Source organism: Copidosoma floridanum, unplaced genomic scaffold, assembly GCF_036245765.1.
Source record: "Copidosoma floridanum isolate Cflo_tuat_1 unplaced genomic scaffold, Cflo_Japanese_pri ptg000021l, whole genome shotgun sequence".
In the NCBI taxonomy this organism is placed as follows: Eukaryota; Metazoa; Arthropoda; class Insecta; order Hymenoptera; family Encyrtidae; genus Copidosoma; species Copidosoma floridanum.
Window position 1 is genome coordinate 20,079,589 of NW_028321898.1, and position 26,340 is coordinate 20,105,928.

Here is a 26,340-nt window from a genome sequence, read left to right on the forward strand (position 1 = left end):
ATGTCCAGTTACGTAGAATTAAAATAAAAATTAAAAAAGGAGTTTAAAGTAACAAAATTTCAGTAAAACATTAACCAAATATTGCTCATGTATAGTAGAGAATAAATGACCTGTGGCATCACCACTATTACCCAAACTATGACTGGATTTACCGCTGATAAACAAGTCTTTAGTTGGACCTTTGATTTTGCTGTGATTTTATTTTTTTTTGATTGCCAACTAAATATTTACTCGAAACATTGCTTTTTTTTTAAACACTGAACACTGTTATTCAGAAAAAGTGCGCAATTCTTCCATCTCTTAGGTGTAATTTTCCTCCAATTCTGATTTTAATATTTGTATCTGTTCATTTGCTTTTTTAATATTTTTAATCAATAGCTGGAATTTTTTTGCAGTTTGTCACTTTCTTGGACTTAGACTACATAAAAAATTTTAAATTAAAATTTTTTTTACTCGTTAATAATGAATAAAAAAAAAATTTCAAGTATCACCTACCAAGTGACATATTTGTCATACGCTTATCATTTTTGAGATAGTGTAGTTTTATTTTGAACTAAGCTTTAAGTTCCTGAGAGTAATGAGATGGATCAAACATAACTTGATTAGAAAAAATGTATGTAGAAAAACAAAAAAAAATCCGCATTAACTTTTATCTTATTACGAAGTTAAATTTGTTAGTCTTGGTTCCAGCCGCAATTTTGTTAAATATTACTTTTGCATTTTTTATTTACATTTAAAACTAGGTTATTCATTAACCTGCAGTGTTCTTTTTCTAATGTGCTTCAAAAGAATTGTTATCTTTTTCTCTACAGCTATTTTTTATTTTTTCTTTGAGATATTTAACATAAGCTTGGAGTCTTAAGTTTTCACTAAAAGATTTGACGAACTTGAGCTCTTGTATGAACTCCTCTTGACTTATCTCACGAGTCAAGAAAATCTCATCCACTTCTCTACGATTTTCTTCAGCTGCTTTGTACAAAATATATTATGTCGATGGCATTAACACTCTTGGCTAACAAAATATATATTTATAAAAACAGGTGGCCAATTTAGAAGCCAAATTACGTGAGGTCGAGTCAAAATCTGCAGAAACCGAAAAAAAGTTAAAAATGTCTTCTGAAAAAATTAATGAACTGCGCCTAGTAATCCAGGATATGATGAAACAAGCTCAAACCCAAACTGAGAGAGAAGAGACCCTCAATCGTCATGTTCAGGAGCTGGAGGTTTTTATCATCGCGCGGACGGAAGAGAAAGAAGAGCTTCTCGAAACCAGTAAAGAAAAGAGTCAAGAATCATCTAACTTTCAAGCTCAGCTTGACAACATAATTCAGGGAATGAAAGCGCTTGACTTATGTGGCTCAAGCACCAGCCATAAAAACGATATTGTTTCTCCACCCAAACAGATAAGCGCGACGCACGCTGCTGATTATTTAAGCCATCCCCAGAAAGAACCAGTTGGTCAAATCCTTAGGCTTGAGGAAAGGTTGTTAAAGTACTTTCAAGTTGAAGATAAGGTACACAAGAAGGTTAAAGATTTGGAGGAGAAAAACGAAGAACTACTACTCGAGCAAGAATATCTTCTAGAGACAACATCAGAACAGCACTTGCGAATCGAAAGATTGCGGACAAAACTCGAGGAGGAGAGTTCGAACGATCTAGCTGCCCATACACGAACCATTTCGAGACTGCGATCTAAAATATCTCAGCTTATTAATAAAACAGTAGTTGATCAGCAGGTTCTTCATTATAAGGATATGAAGGTATGATACAATAAAAATCTATAGTTTTTGAGAAAATCGTAGAATTTAAGGTTTAAATGATAAAATTAAATAACAAACAAAAACGATCTTAACAAATATATATGTTTTTATTCAATTTTTTTCAGCTAAGAGAAATAAAAGCTCGGCTGAAGCGTGTTAGTTCTTGTATTGCTGGTAAAAGAACTAAGCTACTAAAAGTTTTCCAATCGAAAAATGAGGCGATAAGAAAACTACGGGACAAAATCTCCATTTTGACTTCCTTGCTTAGTGAAAAAGACGAAGAAATTTTTTGCCAGCAAAAGTATCTTAAGGAGAAAGATAATATCATACAAACAATGACGTATGATTCTAAAAGTTTACATAGTTCATTAGTAATGATTCACGCAAAAATCAAGGAATCGGGAAATGTTCTAGACCTCAGAAAAAAATTAAAGGACGAGCGTAGGAAAAACGCCAAGCTATTAAATATTATTACGATGTTGGAGACTAATTTAAAAATGAACACTTTGAGGCCAAGTGACATATGGGACGAATAGATATTATTAAGATAATTTAGCAGCAGCTTAAAACTACTTTTGTTTGACGATGGGCATTAAGTTTTTGCACATTGTGGGCGCAATTTATTTGCAACGTTAGGCTTTACTATACTTTAATATTTAAAAACAATTAAGAGAAAAGTTCTGCAGATTTGTATGGTTATCACACAAAAAAATTAAATATTAACACAGCGTTACTATCTAAGGCTCAAAATGTATATGTTTCTAACAACAGGCATAAAAGGTCAGCGTTGTTACGTTTTGTATTAGAATATATATTCTATTTTAACAAAAATAAAAAAAACTGATTCGATCCGTAAATAAATGTTGCGGTGCTAGTCTGTTAGCTGTTAGCCGTTACTGTTTATTCCTGGGCTTAATTTACAAGAAATTAAATAGAACCCTTTACCTACTATGGGTTACGACTTCCCTTTTTTTGAGTATAACCTCGGTTAATTGGCGGTGGTAACAATCGGCTAAGAAGATTATCTGTATTGAGGAAACTCTAAGATTAGGAACCAACACACAAACAATGTTAGTGTTTATATGTTGAAGGGCGGGTTTGTTGCCCTGTGTAAAAGAGCGAAGTAGCTCGGATTGCCGATTATATATAAAAAAAAATATTTAAAAATAATTATCATCAAGTTTTAAAATTTACTTGTAGAATAATCAATTAATTCCTGCGCGATATACAGTAATTATTTTTGATTATTACTTTAATGATTTTTATCGTTCCTTGAATATTCCTTTAAGTTAATGTCTTTATCTTTCTAAATAAATTTATTTCTGCCTTTTTTGGGTACAGACAAAATTCTCAGCTTTCCTCTTTTATATAAAATAATTTCATAAAATATCTCAACAGCTACGATTCTAGTTTTTATTCTTAAACTCTAAAAAAGGAGACTCGTAATCATTTGTGGAGGGGAAAGTTTAATTAAATAAGTACAATCAATTGTTTTTTTTTGTAGATTTATTCACCTTTATTTTAATGATAAAATTATGTTTTTAATCGCTAGGTTCTTTACTTATATTTATTTTAATAACTATCTTAATTTTTTAATTACCAACTGAAACGTTTCTATTTTATTTCAAAGGCTGTGAATTATTTCAAGATAAGTTGAATTTGGTGCTTGAATCAAAACCAGATTATACTTTTAACTTTGAATTTTTCCAAAATAAATTTTAGAAGATTTTTAAATTTTCTCGCAAAATTTCTCTTTCGCGTTGGAGGTTTCACCGAGAGTAGTATAGCCTCGGGGTGCTGGTCCTGGGCTCTATGCCTATCCTGAACGAGTTACGTAGGGTTAGGTCGTTTTCGGGACCTTGGGTACCTAGAGCAACGCTCTAGTAATCTATACCAGTATTTCACCCAAGAAGCGCCGTCGCTATCCCTAGTCTCTCAACTACGTGGTCGCTTTCTCTCTTGGCTCGTGATCGACGCGGTTAGTACCGGTGCACGGGAGAGTTCCAGGTCTGGGTAGACAGCGGATCCACGCGTCTCAGGTTCGCTGCAAGAGGACCCTTTTCCTCGCATGTCGGTGCCTTTATAGCCGACTTTGAGATAATTCGCCACCGCAATCTACGTTATCTCTCGGCGCACAATCAATTCTCCGTATTCGCTGATGATTCCTGCGCATATCTAATCTAGCTTCCTGCGCGCAGTCGACAGCGCGGATTATGTCCTTCGCGCTAATTCTTTGAATTGTTTATTTTACAGATTTCGTGTCTTTTATTAATTGTCAAAAAAGAAAAAATATAATAAATAAAAGAATATAAATATAAATTAAAGGCGTATATTATAAATTTCTAGGTGATAAAATTGCCCCCTTGCAGGGTAAAACTAGATAATTTTTCTAGGGGCTATAATAGGAAAATAATATTAAGCTTAATAGCTGCTAACTATATTGCATTTTAATTGATTAACTTATATGTACATCTCTGTCATCCTCATAAAAGCAGAAATCAAATCATATAGGCAAAATTGCATCCCTAAAAAATTATAAATTCACAAATAAAAATACTTGTTAATAGAATCCCTACCATAAAGGAAGAATTGTTTGAGCCTTCAAGCGTTACGCTATGTTTATATTTTCTATATTTGTGTTCTCACCTCACAAGTCTGCATTAATGAGTTATTAAATTTTTTTTTCGCATTAAAAACGTAGTACATTTGAAGTTCCATTAGAACATTCAATAAAAGAATGTGTAATTGTAAAAAGGCAATGAAATATGCGGAGAATTGAATGGTGATATAAATGTAAATAAAATGTTAAAGGATGTTTATTCGTGTAAAATAGCAAAAATATAGAGTAGAATAATACAAAAAAAAAAAAAAGGTGCAAAAAGTATTCTAAGCGTTAAATATGTACGGTTACGATGAAGTAAGTAAACACAATGATACGATTATCTAGGCATAGGATAAGACAGATATAGAATAATTTATAGAATATATATACATAGAATATATAGACTAAGATAAAACTAAGATTAAGTACTTAAGTTTGGATATATTTTTTAATACAATTTTGAATTTATTATTGGTAGTTGTAAATATTAAACTTTTGTACTGGAATGTGTTTATAAAGATCGCTGTAATGAGCTGTTTCTTGACCACATTGGTTGGAAACTAATAAATAAATATATTAAAAGTTATATTTTAATAATCAAAAATTCTGTGCTGTACTATAAAAGACCTTGGCAAAGCAAACTAGTGTCCTTTGTCATGTCTGTAAATTTATTCCTGTTAGGAGGTTTATAATATGACTACCGCCAAAATGTGTCTGAATAGCTGATTTCTCTTATGCATGACATTTCTTACAAAATAAGAGATTTGTGACAGGATGTGAAAAGGAATAGCAAGTCGCCCAACCTTAACAAAAATTCTAAAGTTATATGCAATAGTTTTTATGCAATAAATGCTTTGAATTTCATTAGTTTCTTGTATTACTTGGCAATTTCAGTAAATCGCTGCTTGCGATTACAGGTATACTATTTAAAACGCAAATCAGAACAGCATTAATTAAATGTCATTTAATCAGTGTTGCTCTACGCGCTTTTTGCACGGTCACGTCACTGGCCCGGACGTCAACTCCCCAACTATCTTGATCGTGTCGGAGCACTTTCTTTTTTTTTGGACTTCTCGGCTCCAGTACTTCGGCTGCAACGATGAAATGCCCAGACGACACATCCACTACCAGCACGACTGAGTCTCAGACTGTTTGCTTTCTCGTGCTGCATGGCTTTTTTGCAACAATATAAGACACTATACATTAGTTACATCCATGGTTTTTAAAATGATGAGTAATGAGAAAAATAAATAAAAAAGAAAAAATTATTATTCATATACGACGGCCCTAAGGCTCCACACGGCGCAACGCTCGTCGTAGCTCGTACTGCACATTATCACCTCGGGCGCCGCGTATGGTATATCCCGAATCAGGACGTGCGCTTGCGCTGGCAGGCGTTCTTTAACTGTGCAGACCCGAATTCGATTGTCTGCTCGAAATTAAACAAATGTACCAAGTAACAGGAGGCTATAGAAATGTACCAAGTGAATAACCTATGGCATCTACAATGACATTAATAATAATGGATACACATAATAACAATAATAATAATAAGCGGGTGCCAGCAGCTCACCACCAGCTAGCAGCTCAGTAATCAAATACACGAATGCACTGTCCTCGTGTACATCGATCAGCTTACCAATATTTTGGTGGCTTTGACATGCGCTCAACAGTTTTTGCCAATACTGGATATTAGGCATTATTTTAATGTCAAAGTCGATCTGTGTTTTACGATCCTGGCAGCACTGTCACACCAAGTAGGTTTCGTCGCCAAGCAGCTCGTTGTTCTCGAGCTCGTACTTTACGAAGAAACTCGACTCCTCGTAATGCATATAAGCTTTGAGGGCTAAGCGCCGGGGGTTCATGGATCACTGTGGCGACATCGGAGATTGGTTTGCAAGCCGAGGGTTTATCTCGTCCGGCATCATATTCTGAATGGTGACTGGTGACACGTAAGTGTATCCCTGTGGGAAAAAATTAATAGTATTTGTTATTTGTTTAATCGTGTAATGCTTTAAATTAAATAACAAGTGAGGATAACACATCCTTTATGTATTCTGGAGGACTTTGCCCTCATACTCAACGACGTTGATCTTGTTTAATTCCTCCTAAAAATTACTCGTGTTAAGCTCATGGCTGATTTCGGGGACCTTGGGCAGTGAGACTTCGCGCCACGCCAGCGCCTTTAAGTCAAAGTCAAAGCGACCAAACAACTTGTTTTCATTCGACGTCCATAGCGTCCTTGGGACCACTTCCTAGCTGCGAGCGTGGATTTTTATTAAGCAAGCTCTGATAAAGTTGCTGAAGTTTTGGCTCATTGAGTCCGGATAAGAGGGCTTCGATCTAAGGATGAGCTATGATATTGTCGAGCTGTCGGGTTTTTTTCTCTGCTCCAGGAAAAACGGTGGGATGTCGGTCATCAGCTCATAGATGAGGATTCTGATCCCCACCAATCCACTGCTTGTTACTAGTTTCGCAAGCATATGGAAGATCAAGAAGAGTTTGTTATAGGCACGTGTGTATATATATCCCTATATTATATAGTTATTTATGTGGGGCATTCCACATATCTCCCCACAGCCCCCCTCCCACATATAAGCTGAAATTCGACCGTTTTCATAATTAATTTGACATTTTATAACTTTTTTCTTAGATCCCCACAGCCCCCCACACTATTTTTCTTGCCCCCCCCCACAGCCCCCCTCACCATTTTTCTTGTCCCCCCACAGACCCCCACAGACCCACCACGCTATTTTTTTTGTCTCCCAAAGCCTTTCCACACCATGTTTCTTGTCCCCTTACAACTTTTTCTAATGAGTAAAAATTACTTCTACAAACAATAAATTTTAATTTTACTTAGTTTTAAAAATATTTATTTTCATCTTCTTTCCCACACCACCAAGGAGGCAAATAGATGTACTTAATACACATAAATGCAACATAAAATTTATGTTCTATTATGTAATAATGTTAATAAATAATTTATTAAAAATTGCAATATAATAATTATCAAATTGTTAAAAGTCACTGATAAGTATAAAGTTCTTGGTGCATTCAACTTTCTTGTGTTACTATCATTTTAAAACAAAATAACATTTCTTCATTCTTATACGTACATATACGACATGATGTAACTACACACACACACACACACACACACACACACACACACACACACATATATATATATATATATATATATATATATATATATATATATATATATATATATAGAGAGAGAGAGAGAGAGAGAGAGAGAGAGAGAGAGAGAAACACACACACACACACATATATATACATATATAGAAAAACGCTCTCCTTGAGAGGGCGGCACAATGATATTGGCGTAGGGCGGCAAAAGGCATATTCCGGCCCTGTGTACTAGTCAGTTCAATGTTATGACTTATTAAAAATTTCAAAAAATTTCTGTTAATTTGCGAATAAGTGAGACTGTCAATAGTATCAACAAACGATGTGATGCTTTTGTTCTTTTTAATTTGTTTTTTTTTTGTTAGCAGAGGTGCACTCAGATGAAGGTTCTATTTCTTTTTAACTAGTTAAAGATGAATTATTGCTTATCTAAATCACAAAATAGCACACTATACGTTTCATCGACTTTAATGTAAATTAAAAATATTAAAAATAGCTTTTTACCTGAGGAACACAATGTGTGTAAAAGTATGAAATATAGATAAAGTTAAGACAAATAATTAATACAACACTGATTGTGAGTTACCTATATTAAATACTTATTTATGTATAATTTCTGGAGTAAAAATAACTTTAAAAAAAAACATAAATAACCTATGAGCCCTCAACCTTGATTCAGCCATATTTTGCAGCGTTTCTTTACAAGACGGGCAAAAAGCTGTCAGTTTTCCTTCGATGAAGACTTCTTCGAATTTTCCTTCTTTCTAATAGGCATTTTTCGGTCTTCCTGTGCGTTCCATTATTTATTGCTTTCCAAACAACTTTTGTTTTTATAACTTTTATAAGTGTGCAATGCTACGATCACTATTTAAAAAAAGAGAACGGCAGAGTTAAGTTAGGAGTTCATCACAATTCCAACCAACAAAAAGAATTTCTCAAAATTTTTTGATATTTTTAGTGGATGTTTCGAAAATATCTCATACGCACCTTAAAACATCCTGAAGAATTTTTTTTTCATAAAGATGTCTTAAAATAAACATTCGAAGCTTACAAGGTAGTTGACAAGATGCAGTCGTGCTCAGTGAGAACGAAGATTACTGCGTATAACATTACTGTATAGTAAAAGTAGAAATGGTTGAGTACCACTCGTCTCTTTTCGTGCGCAGAAGAGCAAAAATTGGCTGTCTGCACTGCTTGACGAAATCGGGCAACGTTGCATTTTCATACATATGTATATGTATACATACATGTATATTATTTTTGTTTACCTTTTTTTTGAGAATTAGGTTATCGTATTACTTAATTTGTGCTCAGCCGGTTTATTTTGCAAATAAATATGAATAATCTAAGATTGAAGAACGGAAAATTTGTAACAAAAAAGTTAGGTAAGAAATACAGTACTTGTGTACATCGTATGAATGAAGCAAAGAAAGCAGTGATTCGTAAAGAATTATGTGCACAGAAAGGAAGATCAAAAGTTGCTAAACCAACAGAAGTAGGAGAAAGTTCGTTACAGGAAGGATTCATAAGTTTAGAAAATAATCAAAACGTATTTGAGGCAAAAAAACCGTTTGTACACATAAAAGAGAGTCAAGAAAGAAGAAGAATCGTTGATTTGGTTGAATTAGGAAAAAATCTAGTTTGTCGAGACTGTCCAGAAATTTTGAGTTTACAGAATATTGTTAATGAAAACCGTATGTGATTTCACTCTACACTAATGGTTCTCTGTACAACATGTGAGAAAGAAACCCGTGTTGAGACTGGTAAAATTGATAAAAAGTGTTCTGAAATCAACAAGGCTCTTATACTAGGTAATTTTTTTAAATTGCATGTCTTTTAAATCTTATGTTTTTAACAGTATATTTGTGGGAAAAAGGTCATTCTTACGAAATAATATTAAATTGCAGGAGTTGTTCATTCCGGTACAGGAAAAACTAGTTTAAATAAAATTCTTGCCTGTGCAAATATACCAGTTATTTCTGAGAGTGTTTATCGACCATATGAAAACCTGGCTGGGACATCGATTGAAATCGAAGCAAAAAATAGTTAAATAGTTGTAGAAGAGCAGCGATGAACGAAAAGATTTTAGTACTTAATAATGGCGATGATTTGTATTTTACTTTGTAAGACTTTTTTAATTTAGTCACTTTTACTCTATTACTATAGTGTACGCTCTGCAGAAGAGTCAAGTAGACTATTACAAAGTTGATTTTTTTTTTTTTTTGTTAAATACTTTTTAGTTGCTCGTTATTTCTGTTTGTTTGTTGCATACATTTAAAATTAACTCCTATGGAGTATTTAAGCATAATTTATTGTCAAATCTTTATTTATGCAAAAAACTATTTTTACATTTGATGAACTATTTTTACATTTAATAATTTCTTAAAATAAATGTAAATCAATAAAATGTATTCACTAGAAATTAAATACTGCCATCTCGTATTACAGACCACAAAACATCGTCGATGACGTACTATATCCTTATATGTGCCTCCAGAATTCCAACCCCGACAAAGAAGATACTCCAAGACATAATTCTCCTTCTTTGTACATCCAGAAATCCAATCTCAACAGAAAAAAAGACACTCCACGTAATCCTCAACTATGTGTACAGAGTTTAAATATAGAAAACAAGGAAAATTTTCTGGGGCAAAATAATCTATTGAACACCACTGTAGACGCTTCTGTTAATATTATAGTATCTTTTGACACAGGCTGGAGTACACGAGGAAATGAACACAGCTATGATAGCTTAAATGGCTATAGTTGCATCATCGGTTATCTATCAAAAAAAATTCTTGATTTTACAACGAGAAACCGTAAATGTGCCAAATGTGATCTTGGGCGTAAGAAAGATGATCACGATTGCCGGCTTAACTTCCGCGGAAGTGCAAAAGCGATGGAAGCTGATGCAGGAGTTCAGTTAATCAATCATAGTAAAATCTTACAAGATACTAATCTGCAAGTTCGAGTAATTGTTGGAGACGAAGATAGTAGTATGATTTCTGCTGTAAGAAACGACAAACCAGATGTATATATTCATAAGTTAGCTGACAGAAACCACCTAGTAAAAAATTTCACGGGTGAACTATACAAAATGCGAGCTCATCATAAGCAACTGAATAGATCTGGAGCTATTGCACACGTTAAGAAGTGTTTTACTTATGCGATTGCTCAAAATCAAGGAAACAGCGAAAATTTAGCTCAAGTATTGAGAAAGCTTGCTGATCACCTATTTGGAAGGCACGAGAACTGTGGTGATTGGTGCAGTAACGAATACAAACACAGCTTTACTTTTTCTGAGCAATCTTTGTACGAGTCGCTTGTAAAATTTTTCGAAAAGTATGCAATTAATGCTCATAAGTTCTCTGTATCAGCATCTAGTCAGCCAAACGAAAGTTTCAACAATATCGTTGCTCATAAAGCTCCAAAAAATAAGTGTTTAAGTAAAAGCTCATCGTGCGATATTTTAGTTGCTGACAGCGTTTGTGTTAAAAATGATGGAGAAAAATGTATATTAGAATACAAAAAAAATTTGGGTTTATTACCTGGGATTCATACTGAAAACTTTGCTCTGCAAAGTGATCGTACTAGATTGATAAGGTCGCTTCAATCTAAGTTAAGAACAACCAAAGTTAAAAGATTACAATTAAAAAAAAAAAAGCAATTGCTCCGGAAAGAAATAGAAAAAAAAGAGGGTACTACTTACAAGTCAAACATAAATTTTGACAAAATCGAAGTAAAACTGAAAAACACAGTCGATAATAGTATTTTCAAATCAGCCAACGAATTAAAATTTGTATATTTTGATATTGAAACCACGGGTCTTGCTATGCAAGATGATATATTACAAATTGGTGCTGCGTGTGATGATAAAAAATTTAATATTTATATTACGTCGACCAGAATTATAACTGAAAATACTAATATCATTAATGGTTTACATCACATGAATGGAGTATTATATCATCATGATAAAAAATTGGACGCTGTACATATTGTTGATGCTTTGAAATAATTTTTGACATTTTTAAATTTATTCCTGAAAAACGAAAGACATACTTTAGTTGCTCACAATGCCCGTTTTGATGTCCCACGTTTATTAAAGGCTATTATTAATAATAATTTACTGGATAAATTTGAAAAAATAATTTTTGGTTTCTCTGATATTCCCTATCAGTGTTTCGTTACATGTTACCAGATCGAAACAGACAAGGAATGTTCAAGTTACAAACTTTAGCTACTGATACAAGAACAAGGAAGTTTTCATGAGGCACTGTTTGACGTTACAATTTTACAACAGCTTATTTCTGCATTCGATGCAGAAGATTATTTAATTAATACACGCAAAAGTTTTTATAATTACTACACTGATTTTTTAATGTCTGAAAAAAGTAGTCATGGTTTGAAATTTCTGAAAGAGCTTCGAGAAGTCTTGTCACTACTAATGTTGAAACGACTGTCAGCAAATAATATAACATATACTTCACTTGTAGATATTTACACAGTAAGTGGTGAAGAAGGTATACAAAACTTATTTTCAGAAATAATCAACGGTAAAGCTAGAATCACAAGAAACAAAAAAGTTATTTGCTCATTTACTGACTTTTAAAAAAAAAATGTAAATATGGAAAATAAAAGTTAAAATATAGTTTAAAAAACTAATACCATCTGTACTGGTTATTTCTACGAAATTTATTAGTGAAATAGGTGTTTTACTTGTTACAATATTTGATAATAAAAAATCATTGTTCAAGAATTTATTTGACAGATTGTTGTAATACAAATATATTTTGGTTAATTTCTGTAATCATATACTAGATTATTCATTTGATAATTTTATTGCACATTTTTCTGTTTATTAATAAGTTTATTATTTACACGACTTACATTCCACAGTTTCAAATTATATTTTGAGTTCATGAATGACGTAGATGTATATATACAACGAGGGCAAACGACGTTGTCATGTCTCAAATTTTATATATAAGCTGTCTGCTAAATTGGTTACGTTCGCTCGAAATACACGATGTTTGTACTGAAATTCCTCAAAAACAAGTAGCGGAAGGAACATCATGAGATAATGCAAAATATTCCTTGGATTCCACGGATTCAAAAGTTAGTTTTCTTTAAAAATGTATAGAAAACTATTCTTGTAATCTTTAAAACTGCAAGGCTCACATCAGCGTAACAGAGGCATCCCATGATAAAAGCCATAAATTTATAAGTTAATATCTTAGTTTTTAGCTGCGGTACCTATGTTAAAATTGTACTGATGTGTGAAGGACACTAAAATGTACTTATTTGCTAAGTTTCGAGAAAATTTATAGAAAATCGATTTCCTTGTCAACTACCTTGAAATTATATCGGATATGTCGTAAACTGTATGAAAGTCAAAAGTTTTCTACAGTATGAAACATACTTTCATACACGTATGAAACTAACCGTTCAGACATTGACTTTTCTACCTACCTACCCCTGCAGGGGCCGTACCATATAACTATTTTTCTGTACATCGGCCTATGTTATAACCATAGAGGTATAAGAATAGAGGGGAAAAGCGCTATACTAGCCCATTAGCGGCAGCGACAGCATAACTAAGTGTAACGGGGCATCTGTCCTTGTTGCCAAAGCCACGTTATTGGCTACTTCTTCGTCCTGAATCCTACAGTTGATTCAATCTCATGTATGACTCGACCAATAACATAACTGCCAGACAAAGACAGATGCCTCGTTACGTAGCGAATTCTGCTGTCGCATATCACGCCCCCTTTTCTCCTCTATTCTTATACCTCTATGGTTATAACATAGGCTCGCGAAGCTAAAAAAAGTTATATGGTACGGCTCCTGACAGAGAACACAGTATAGGTCTGTTCAGTCTGTTCACTCAATTTGAGTTTAGCGGAACAGTGGAACCCCGTTTTCAATATGAACGTTCACAATGAAATAAGCAAAAAATGTCTATGTGAATTGGGATTATGCCTCTACCACGTGACCTCAGTATATATATGACTAATATAGATGCGAAATAACACAGGTCTTACAGGAGGAATCTTGTTTTTATTTTTTTTTCGCACTTAAAAAGATATTGAGCTTAAAAAGATTGTTAATTCCATGTTACTGACATAATGAGAGTTACGTAGTTATTTTTTTCCTTTGGTGAATTCGTTCATGAAGGTTGAAACAGCGTTTTGAACGTATACGGAGTGCCGTTTAACCCTACTTTGAGCTGTTTGTTTCAGCTGTTGCTGCTGCTGCGCCACTGCTGCTGATGCTCAGAGGTAAACAAACAGCTCAAAGTAGGGTTAAACGGCACTCCGTATACGTTCAAAACGCTGTTTCAACCTTCATGAACGAATTCACTAAAGGAAAAAAATAACTACGTAACTCTCATAATGTCAGTAACATGGAATTAACAACCTTTTAAAGCTCAATATCTTTTTAAGTGCGAAAAAAAAATAAAAACAAGATTCCTCCCATAAGACCTGTGTTATTTCGCCTCTATATTAGTCATATATATACTGAGGTCACGTGGTAGAGGCATAATCCCAATAGCTCCCGTACCTTGATTCGCAAACCGCAAAGTTTGAATTCTTGAAGTAATTTATAGTATTAAAACACGAGGAACAACCATAACCATAAAATAAAAATAGAACGATAAACAACTATCATATTAACAACTATTGGACAATGTTAAAATCATATTTTATGTTTATTTGTCAAAAAAAAATTTAAGACTTCAAACTTCGCGGTTTTTTTTTCGTACACTTAAATTTAATCTCTTCAATAGAGTTCCGTATATAGATGTACTCCATGTTATCGTATCCTCATTTATATACTTACGTGTTATTTGTTGCCCGCTTGGAAAAGAAATGAATCTGCCGATTTTATTCGCTGAGGCTTATACAGGCAACCAATATTGGTTCAAGTTTGACACTTGACAGTCGAATGGCGCGTGGCGCGTTGATCAGGATCAGGGTGCAACTTGGCCTGACTTGGCTCGGATGATCCGAATATTCCGAAAATATCCTTTATACCATGGGGTGTAATCCGCAATCGCCGCCAGCAGTTACATATGTACGACGTGACAACGTTGCGTGGTTGGGGGCGCTACTGTTGATTTACTGGTGATGTCTTAGAGAATATATACATTCTCTAAGTGTGATCCGCAATCTCACCAGCAGTAAAGCAGACGACGTCGGTCTACTAGCTCTTTTTCGTGACATTTTCTGATTGCGTATAAACAAAGCAAAGCAGACGATAGAATGTCGGAAAATGTCACGAAAAATAGCAAGTATAGACCGACGTCGTCTGCTTTACTGCTGGTGATTGCGGATCACATCACCAGTAAATCGACAGTAGCGCCCCCAACCACGCAACGTTGTCACGTCGTACATATGTAACTGCTATTACACCCCATGGTCTGTCTCACTTTCCTACTTACTATATATATCTCCCCATAGTTTCCCGCGCGTTCTCATCATACATACGTCTTGCCACTCTTGCCAGACAATGTGTAAGTATAGTGTAAGGGAATGCGCGTGTGTTGAATTACGATACGTATTCAGTGAATATTTTTTAGTTTTCTATAGCGTCCTTATTTTTTAAGTTTCAAGACCATCATCGTATGTATTACATAATTATACGTAAGAGTACATAATTGGCAATTGACAATGACAAGTGCGGTGGGCACCGTCCAAATGACCCTCAAAATGCTTAAGGAGGCCAGCTCCCTGGACTCCGACAAGGCTCAAGCTTTAACCTCCCTTCGACGGTAAGTTTGCAGTTTTCTAATACTCTTGTGTAGTAAATATCAATAAAGTTCTTGTACTTTTTATTAAGTTGTAATTACTTTTAATTTTCAACACCGGATTGCTGTGATATTTACAAATGGCCGGGTTTCTTGGAAATTTATTGTTTTGGTTTTGAAAGTCATAACATAGAAAGAAAAAAGTAGCTCCAAGGATAATTCGGTTCCATATTTTTTTCGTTATGAAGAAATTTTTAGCAAAGTTTCAACCTTCTAGGTGCAGTTTAATCACATACGTGAACTTATATAGTAAATATTCAAGTTCACGTATATGTGTGTGTATGTGTGTGTGTAAACTGATTGTACAAAGTACAAATACTTGCTTTACCCTTTAAAACACATTGTTGTGTATTATTGTACATTACAGATTACATTTGAATGAACAAAAAATGATAAAAACCATCAGTAATAAAGACTTTTGTGAGCTTTGCTCTGTAATACTGGGAAACCTAACGGAGAATACTTTGGATGATAGATTGCTGTTGGAGGCACAGCGTACCCTTGATATAATCTTACCTGAATCCAGAGACAAAAACTTTGATTTTTTCAAGGCAGTTTTACAAATCAATCGAAAAAAAAGGTTAGTTTTAATCCTTGGGCGAGATTCAGTGTTCATTGTACGAGATTTGTATTATTAAAATTTCATAATGAATTTTCAGACTTAAAATACTCGAATCTTTGAGCATTCTTAAAGATGAAACAGTGGCAACAATTGTCACGAAATCAGTAATTGATTTTCTTTATGACTGTTTGGAGTCAATTCAACCAAAGAGCATGACTTGGCTGCTACCGGAAAATGCTGATAATTCATTTGTGATAAATACAGCAGACAGAGTTCTCGATGAAAACGAAGAGTTTGAAGAACGAGTTGTAGACAGAAGCTTAGAACTATTGTGCAGAATGTGTGATTTGTCTTCTTGTGGACTTTCTATCAAGCAGTTTGATACGTTTATCATGGACAAGGTTGTACTTTTGGCTTTTATGGGTAACGAGCGGCAAAGATCTCAAGCCCTTAAGGTACTGCAGCTAGCAACCAAAAACGACCTTGGTACGAGAGTACGGTCGTTCCATAAAGAAATTTGGGATAAGTTCAAGCAATCTTTGCAAAACGTGTACTGCAAGCGTATGACGTTGTTGGTAAACGAATGTTGCTTGGAGTGGGCCCAGCAATGGGAGACCAGTATTGCTCTAGTCGGTACTGATCTTCACAAAGGCTCCACTCTTGTTAATAGTTTGTTGAAAGTTGAAGAACTTGCTTTCAAATCTGGTGATATCAATAGAAAGTAAGTAACAAAACTATCACTTTTACCAAGCAAAAATTAAATTAGTTAATAATTAATGGTTAGTGTTGTAAAAATCGATAATAAGAAACAATGAAGTTCAGATTTCAGACTGAGAAGAGAATTGAATAACTGTCAATATTAAATATTATTGATTATTTTTTTCTAACTACTTCATGAGTGACTTATTGAAAGGAAAAAAAAAAAAACTGATAATAACTAATATAACTTAGTCAACTGAAACTTGTCGTTAATAACATATATTCTTTATTATTAATTATTCTAAAAAAATTTTGAAATAAAAAAAATAACTAATAATATCCATTACAAAGATAAATATTATTAATCTCCTAAATCTGGGCCTTATCATTTTTTATTATTAAAAAAAAAATTTTTTTTTAATTAATTGAACGATTGAGATAACTTTTGCTTGGGTTTCAATAATTTTTTTTGCATAAATATCGAATAAGTGATAATTGTTGACAACAATAATTTTTAGGCAAGCTTTCTTGAGTTGGAAATGTTTAATAGATAATTTTGCTTTGGAGCCACGCGAATTAGCAACGGTGCGTCGTATAAAGCTTCTGTGTGTCCCACTAAACGCAAAAAATAGCAGAACTGAAGTAATGGTGCTCACTAAAATGGAAGTGTGGTGGCACTTGCTGATTAAAATATGTTCTAGCTTATCTGAATTTACGGATACAGTTTTAGTGCCTTTTTTAACTATATGTTTTGGACCTTTTGGTGATAAGCCTCTTTTCGTACAAGTAAACGATAGTAGTGCAGCTTTAGGAAAAAAATTTGTCAAGACACAAATTTTTGCAATTGAAGCCCTTGCTCAGTTGATTGTAAACAATGATTTGTCAAAAATTCCAGCTTCCATTATTAATGAAAATTTGCCCAATACCGTTAATAACGCTGTTTTTGAGAAAATTTACAAAATACTTATTTATTGCTTTGGTGAGAGTATCGTTCTATTGGGACTTTCGCCAAATGATGTTATTACAAACAAGCCACTTATGGTTACAATTATGTGGGAAAACTTGTTGGCACGTATTGAAGGATATGATAAAATGAAGGTAATACAGACACGAGTTCACATCAATGATGGATGACATTTACCATTTTCATATTTTTAATGCTTTCATTTTCAAGTTTGTAATATTTCAAAAAAAATTTTAGGTTCCAATGTACCAAGAGATTTCCAGTGTTGTTAGTGAATTGATTAAACATCAGTTTATCAAAATACCTTTGATAAGTGATTTCTTGATGGATACTATTTTTAAAGATTTTCATAAAATTTTAAAGAATGGGCAATTCACAGAAAGTGCATTGCTTGAGCTCATTAACACATTTCTGAAAATTGATGATTTTTCACTCTTCACAAAGTAAAATTTAATCGAGCTTACTACTTTTTACAATTATTGGCAGAAAAACAAATTAACTTTACTTTTTCAGGGATCATTGCATGTCTTTTGAATTGTTACTCAATCGTGTCGTGAAACCTTCAAGTGCAAACGCGTACTATCCGGAAACATTGGAATTGATGCAAACAGTACTTAAATCCATTAGTGAAGCAAAAAAAAACCACGTTGTATACGACATTTGGTGCATCCTCGCTAGAATAGCACAAAAGTATATTGAAGATGCACAGCCCATTAATGAAGGCACCTCGATAGAATATAATTTCAAAACAATTGAAAGCATCACAGCTTTTCCTTTCATTAGTTGTGTGCCAAACGACATATCTTTGGTAAGTGACGTGTTTATTTATCGTTACACTACTAAGTATTTCTCGTATAAATCATCTTGAAATTTAATTTTAGATGAAAAAAGTGGCTGAGGCGTGGTGCAGCTTGTTCAAAGTATTCGATTACCAAGCCGAATTAGTTGTAGTTGTAAAACCAAACGTTGTCTTGGAAAAAACGTCAAAAATGATAATTTCTTCGATGCAAAAAAATAGCCAATGTTGCGACTTTGCGGCCGTTTGCATTGATGCGCTACTCGCCGTAGTAAATTATGACCACCTTTTGTCAAGCGGTATGTTAACATTTTTAACCAAATTTAAATGTTTGTGGCTCATTGAAGTTATTAACAAACAATATTGTTTTTACTGAATTAGAAAAAGAAGTGCCTGAATTTGTGAATTTACTGAAGAACTTGACGATAGAATGCCTTCGCTCCGAAAGCTTTGCTTCTGATCAAGTATTGAAAGCCCTTGCGTCTTTCTTGTTGCGCGTCTTCAGCCACAGTATAGAGAAGACGGCTCTGTACTTGAAAACCGTTGAGCCAGCCGTGAAATTAATGATCTCGAAAATCGACCACGTCAGTTTCGGTAGTGAAATATTGAAAACTTGGACAGACATTGTTGGGCTCTTCACGCGTCTTCAAAAATCCTTGAACGACGAATTATTGAGCTGCTACCGACAGACAATTATTATGGCAGCTTGGAATCCAACTACAGCTGCAGCGACTTTTCCAATTGCTGATATAAATTGTAGCGTAGACGAAAAAACAAGAAACTTCTTTGAGGAGCTCGCCAAAGAGCTAAGTCAAATAATGAGTGTCAGTAAAGTTCAGATAAGCGATGCTGCCACATCGAAAAAGAAAACTGCAGTGGTCGGTAGTTTTCTTGGCAGAAAAATGGCAAGTCCATTCACCAGAACGCCGGGGAAAGAAAATTTTGTCAAACCCAAAGTTATGAACATTGAACCGGATTCTCAGGTGAGAATTCGTTGGTAGACGTGACTCATGGAATTGTTTTGCGATAATGGTTTCATAAAGTTTTCATCTCTCTTTTTTTCTTCTAGGATTTCGTAGTGATAAATTCAGAAGTAAAGCTGGACGTAGGCCGTTTAACAGAGCACCAAAAGGAAAAGCTGAAAAAGCGCAAGGACGACATACCGGCAATGTACAACGAACTCACAGTTTCTAATTCGCAAGACTCGCAACAGCTCCAAGAGTGGTTCGACGCAAAGGCGAAATCGACGGCCAACCAGAAAAAAGAAGCCACGAACAACAACACGGAGGCTGTGGAAGCTGGATTGCCATCAACGTTCAGAAATATAACACAGGCTTTGCCTCGCGATCAAGAAAAAGTTGGGGAAAAAACTGTTGCGTGAGTATATTCAATATCCCATTACTTCGATAATCTTTTTTTTAAATCTTTTTTATTTTTTTTACAAAAAATTTATGTCGATCGGTAAACTAGTAAACACCTTTTGCACCAGTCTATAAATTACCCATACACATAAATATACACTTACAAATTTACGCGTGCAATGTGCATACCCTGCAAGCAAGTTGCCATAGTGCTACTTCTCGCTTCTGATTGCAACATAACACTCTGCTGACACATCAGTAGCTCTGCCTGTCAGTAGATGTGTCAATGTATTTCGAGGAATCCCAGAGTTTGGAAACACCTTACTTGAACAGATCGGTTATTATTTTCTATTCAGTTTGGATCAAAATGATCAACGTGCATCATCATCCAAAAGTACAGAAATTCCATTTGTACACTCCGTGCGCGCACCTATAACACTTGACGATTTTACCTCTTGGTCGAAAAAATATACACACCTATTATATATACCCAAGTACATTTAATTTTTAAATCGTGTCACAAAATTATCTCTCTCTTTCTCTACCCCCTCCCGCTCTCTCTTTCTTCAGAAATATATAAAAAGTACCGCTAAACAAAACCGCATCTATCTAGTACTCATAGTGTAGTACACGTAGTCTGATAAACACGAAAGGTCCGAGTGAGTTGTGTCATTTCTGGTAGCAGCGCGTTGTTCTCAGAAATTCCCGTGATCTGAAAGAGGCACTCGAAAACCCGGATATATTTAATACCCACCTTGCTACCTATCCGACGAAAAGAATGAATATTCATCATCGGTTGCATCCCGAGGTGTATTTAAAATACTCTGTGGCACGCGTCGCGGTATAGTCTTGATTTTACCGCCGCCGAGAGATGAATCACGAGATCAACTCGCAGTCAAGAAAACAGCTGAGAATTGTATTGCACAGGGTGAGCTGCACGTCTGGTTCGGAGGCTGCAACATCGAAGGATGCGGGGGAATCGTCGTCGGCGGCGGTCGCCAAGGAATCGCCCCAGAGGCAAAGGACAACCAACAGTCCCGAGGCCACCGCCTTGACTTCGTTGTCCAACGTCACCCCCGAAACACCTGACGAGGCTACTTCTGTCGCTGCGCGTGTGGAGGAGGAGCAGCAACAGCTTCAGAAAATCTCACCTTCGATCATCGAAGGGGTCAAGATGCGCCGGAAGAACACCGCCGAGGAGTCCACCGCAGCTGGTACACCAGGTGACACACTTTTCATTCTCAGCCTTTCCACGACTGCATTTATGTAAGAGCGGGTTTTCCCTCTCGAGTGCCGCGTGATACGATCGCAAGTGTCGGAACAAGTGCTGCGCCCCCTCCTCTCCCCCGGGAGCTCTCTCTCTCTCTCCGCTGTGTGTTTATCAATTGGGTACATGATTGGTGTGTCGCCGCGTTACTACTTCGAGGGATTGAGTTACCTGCGTGACCAAGTACCAGCAAACAATCGCTGTTGGGTGTATGTTTTTGCGGATGTAATTTCTCTGACGTCTAACATAACCTTATCAATGAATTGTATTTTTTTTTTTTTTTTTTTTTTTTTTTTTTTAGCGCGCAACATGCTCGGGCGGGAAGGTGTTTTAATTTAACAGATGTTGAATGAATTATTCATTTGGGGGCGGGGCAGGCTGGGACGGTGCTTTTGATTCAAGTGTCCGGAGATGAGAGAAAAACATGCCAAATCGTATTAATTTTACTATATTTGTTAGAAAGCGCATCTTTTCCGTCAAAATGTAAAACTGATGAGTTTTTTATTTTTTTTTTTATTCAGTGGGTACGGCAGAGAAAAATCATAATCCACGTCGATCTGGACAGCTCAAGCGATTATCGTTGAAAAAGTTCAACAGTTCGGAACAGTTGCAACCCCTTGGGGGCAAAAAGCGGCGGAACTCGGACAGCAACTCGGATGGTGCGCTGAGCATCGAGCGCGTCAAGAGGCCGAGGATCACGGAATCTTTGGAGGTGTGCAATAGCCTGGACAGCAACAAATCCGATGGCGAGGAAAAGAAAAATCTGCCGAAAAAAACCCTGATCGAGCTCAACAGGCTACAAATCGACATGGTGTTTGAAACTCTGCCGAATCGGCGTTACAGTGCTGGCAAAGAAACCACCGCGACAGGTGATAAGAAGCTTAAGGAGGACAAAGTTTTAGCAAAGTACAAGGAAGACAAAGTTGCCACGCCAGCCAAAGCTAAAGAAGTAGCTACACCTACCAAAGCGAAGGACGACAAAGATGCTGCTACTACGATTTCTAAATTTAAAGAGGGTAAGGGTGCCGCTACACCTTCCAAACTGAAAGATACTTCGCCCACAAAGTCGGATAGCAGTCAGCAACAGAAGATCAAGGTGAAGAGGCATTCTCTCAAGGGATTTGATTCGCAGTTACTTCCTATTTTGATGAAATCTGACGCTAACAAACAAAAAGAGTCGACGGCAAACAACAAGGAGAGAAAAGCGGACAGTGCGGAAGGCCCAAACAATCGTGGAACTCGTAAGTCCTTGCCCGAAACAATCGAGACTGTCTCTAAAAAGAAGAATGAAACACAAGTACCAAACTCGCAAGAAGTTGTCGACATCGAGTGTGTTTCTGTTGAAGAAGAAATTGAAACAAACGAGCCAAGTATTCCTGCCAAATCCACCGTGTCCAATAAAGCTTCGATGGACATGAAAGCGACTCAAGATCCAGATATAGTGGAAAGTTCGCAGGAGCCAAGTTTTCATCCGAAATTCGGTAAATCGGAGTGTGTGATAAAAATAAAGAAAGTGGAAATGCTTCAGAAGCCCATTCCTGTGGAAAAAGTGCCTGAAATAGAGGTCAGTGAAGCGGTGACGGTGATAAATAAAAAAATCATCGATGAAACTCCAGCAGATTCAGAAGATAATACGGTATCAGTTTTCCCAGTCACAGTCGATGCTAAGAAAACTACTGCGATAGCGGAGCTGGAAGCAAAAACAGTTGAAAATAATATTGGAAAACCAGCTACTGCAACGAACCCCACGTCATCACCGAAAGGTTCGACTTCGCGAATTTTCAAAAAAAATTACGCCTTTGGTGGACGTGCCGCTTGGATGGTTGATCTTGTCACGAAGCAATCGGTGGGTGACAAAGTTGGCTCCCCTGAAACTACGAAATCCGATTTTAATCTCACAGACGAGGTAACGATAGTCCCATTGAAAAAAGACAAATCCATCGTGAAAGAGACCGAGCGAGTTTCAAGCCCGCTCAACAGTCGACAGTCCAAAATGTTCAGCAACATGAACAATTTTAATAATCTAAAAGCTCCTGAAAGGTCTTCCTCGCCTTCGATGGCCATGTTTTGCAACTTGAAGAATGACGGCGAACGCATATCTCCGAAACTAGAGAAGCATCTGCAGGCTGGGGACAATGACATTATCAACACACAGAAAGAACTATTTTCACAGAACGATACATCTGACTCCTCGGAAGATTCTCCTAAGAAAAAGGAGCTGCCCATCCTGGAGTGGTCTAATGCCAATCCACCGTCGCTCACCGCCTCGCCAAGTGCCAGTATACTGAAAAGAATGCAAGAATGCGAACTCGAAACACCTGGCAGTAAGGTAAAGTCAATTGATTTGTCACAACTTTTCTTTTAATGTATAACATTGTGTTTTGGAATTCCAGAAAAAACGTGTAAGTTTCGCTGACCCGCCAGTGTCGCGCCAAATGGGCTATGAAATAATGACAGACACGTCGTCTCCTCCAAGGCTCGAAAAATTGCCGACAGTTCGCAGTCCTATTGGAACAAGGAGATTGAGGCGACGGATGGAGCGAGAAATGAACGAATCCAATAGTAATTTGAACCAACCGCCTAGTCCAAAGATAAAGCTACTAACTATGCTTGAAAGCCATGAGAATGATGATATTTTGACGGAAGATCAAGTCAGTCAAAAGCAAAATAGGCTTGAGGAGGAGCTGTTTTTGGCCTCAGCAGCATCAGAAATCAAGGCTATGGCCATAACCAAAACTTCCACTCAAACTGAGCTAAACTACTCTCCCGTTAAGCCGGATTCGATAAGCATTTCCAGTATTTCTCGAAAATCTACCGATCGCAGCGTTTCTTTGGAAGATACCATAGATATCAATAATTTGTCTACTAGTCTCAATTGGTCGTATGCAGTAACGGCGAATAAAAAAATATTGGCTAGCTTCCAAAAAAAAGATCAACCAGCCGATCCGTCGTCAGTCTCTGATTCAGTATTCTCGGATCCAGCGCTTTTGCAGGAGTCCCAAAACAGGTGAGAGAAAAAAAAAGTCATAAACTTATTCGTAAGGTATAGTACATGTGGCAGTTTTGCGGTTTTATAAGATCAATGGCCGTACAAATATTCAGCAGTAAAATGTTTTTTTAATTCATAATCAAGCGTTGCGCAATTGAACCAACCCGAGGCACTGGACTCGATGCTGCCAGTCTGCCCTTCCCTGACCTCTTGCAACGATGCAGTTGACACAATTAGTGCTGAGTTGGTGGATCCTATGTTCGTGGACGACTTGGCAAAGCACTTTTTGATGAAGTGCATTCGCACGGTTGGTGAATTAGCTCAATTAACCGAGCGTGAGATCAACAGGTTGCCTATTGTTAGTCCAAAAGTCGATAGCGTCAAAAGAGCTCTATCAAGGTAGACTTTTTCTAGCTGAAATAAATAAATTAATAAACATCAAACAACAAAACTTGAATATGTAGAAGTATCAAACGTTTATCTATTTGTTGATTAAAAATCAAAATGGTTGTCACAGATACGAGGAAAAGCTGAGGATAAAATCACCAGAAAAAAAGATAAGGATTAAAAATTGTGTATCCTCAAGTACGCCAATGGAAAAGAAACGACCTGAAAGAACCAAGTCCATCGACGATTCGTTTGAAGAACTTGAAAAAAAAGAGAGCAATGACTTAGATTCATCATCGTATGATTGTAAAATGAGAGGCTCAAGAGTTTCCAAGAGACTCTCGATAGACTCTTCAATTCAAACGAGTCCCGTGAAACAATCTAAAAAAGATGACGAAAGAGCGTGCCTTGATCTAATGGCGCAGTGCGATGATGACATTTTGTTGGATCAGCTCGTCAAGAGGTTTGATTTTCAAAAAGTTCTTCAGGGATACAACGTAAGTTTTGATATTTGTTTTAATTAAGTTTTATTTTCTATCTTACAAATAATTTTAAATATTTTAGATCAAAACGGAAGACTTGATGAGCCTCCTGTCAAAGAACCTCGTTGAAGAAAATAAGAAGGGCATTAGCATTCTAACTCCCGAATCGGATGATCTCAAAGTTATATTGGATAACACTTCAGTTGAAACAATAGTAGAACATGTGAAATCGAGAGAAGAACTAAAATCTTCTACAACTTTGTTGAACGTTGTTTTGGATAACAGTGCTGACAAGATGTCAATTCTCAAGAAAATTTGGGAAAAATGCGATCCAAGTGCGATTGTCGACACGTACAGTGAGTGGGTGAAGTCGGAAATACTTAACGTGCAAAAAAAATAAAAAATGTATCACAAATAATGTGATGTTGAAAGTGAAACTTGTTTCAAAATAAGCTGGAATTTTATTTTATTTTTTTTATATGTATAATTTTTCTAATGTAGTTTTAAAGACTGATGAGATCGTAAACTGCTAAAATAGTTGTGTTTTTGTACCACTAACAACTATTCGTAACTACGAAATTTTTTAAGCCTGCATTTTTTAGTGTGAATTACTTTGAACATTGCACAATTTTTTTTGTTCCTAAGAAACCATGTGTACATATTTGTGTAAGAGTATAAGCTATGCAGGGATTAATTATGCCTTTGTACAGTGCTTGAAGTTGTCTTTTGTCTTCAAAACTATCAAAATTATTCAAAGAAGTTTTTTTTTTCTATAAAAAAAAAAAAAAAAAAAAAAGAAAGAAAGAAAAAAGACCGTTAAAAAGTGCAGTTAACTTTTACTGTGGTACGTATGAACGATTGTATAAAAGAAAATAAAAAAAAAAAAAAAAAAAAAAAAAAAAAAATTGAACGCACATTAAACTGTTTTGTACCGTTAATTTTAGATACATTCTTCATTTTTAAATATAATGTATCAACTTTTTGATTAAATTGATCATTTTCTAATTATTGCTTGTGCTTTTTAAAGCCTATTCAATCATTTGATTGGAGATTGAAAATGCTCAGATACTCTTCAAACTTAGCTCGAAGTCTAAATAGTTTAAAGCTTCTCAAATTCGAAATCTTATCATTTTATATCTAAATATCGACGTGTAGCTGGTTAAGCCGGTGTAAGCGGTTCAGCCGTCTCAACATATATGTAATCTTATAAGATTGACCATGCGTTCTCGGCTCTCCGAGCGCTTCGAGAGCAAGAATATAACCGCGTGCAATCGTGTGAGGAAAAGTAAGTATCTACTGTCGATACATAGTATTGCCATTAGTATGTGATGATATAAAATTGATGTCTATATATGTGATTAAAGAATAAAGCTAAAGAGAATTAATTAATGATGATAAGAGTGAGGATATAAAGCCCCACAAGTGCTACGCCGTAAGTACCACTACCATTAAAGAATATAAAATTGACCACTTGACTGCCTAATAAGTATATAGGTAGTGTTAAAAAAATC

The 26,340-nt window shown here is 35.7% G+C and overlaps 1 protein-coding gene across 2 annotated transcripts; it reads left to right on the forward strand.

Moving 5' to 3' along the window:
• Positions 1–14,975: 14,975 nt before the first annotated feature.
• Positions 14,976–25,679, forward strand: LOC106644336 (Rap1 interacting factor 1). 2 transcript variants are annotated; one of them, XM_089594915.1, is made up of 16 exons: positions 14,976–15,028; positions 15,122–15,286; positions 15,690–15,902; positions 15,982–16,605; positions 17,102–17,681; positions 17,785–17,990; positions 18,061–18,355; positions 18,429–18,642; positions 18,725–19,326; positions 19,413–19,720; positions 20,632–20,927; positions 21,493–23,300; positions 23,365–23,978; positions 24,105–24,359; positions 24,478–24,844; positions 24,912–25,679. In XM_089594915.1, the coding sequence occupies exons 2-16, from the start codon at positions 15,186–15,188 to the stop codon at positions 25,227–25,229; spliced, it is 6,801 nt and encodes a 2,266-aa protein (XP_089451041.1). In that variant the 5' UTR covers positions 14,976–15,028; positions 15,122–15,185; the 3' UTR covers positions 25,230–25,679. The 2 variants fall into 2 exon arrangements, with proteins under 2 accessions (XP_089451041.1, XP_089451040.1); XM_089594914.1 differs by lacking the exon at positions 14,976–15,028 and having other exon boundaries at positions 15,038–15,286.
• The last annotated feature ends 661 nt before the right edge of the window (positions 25,680–26,340 follow it).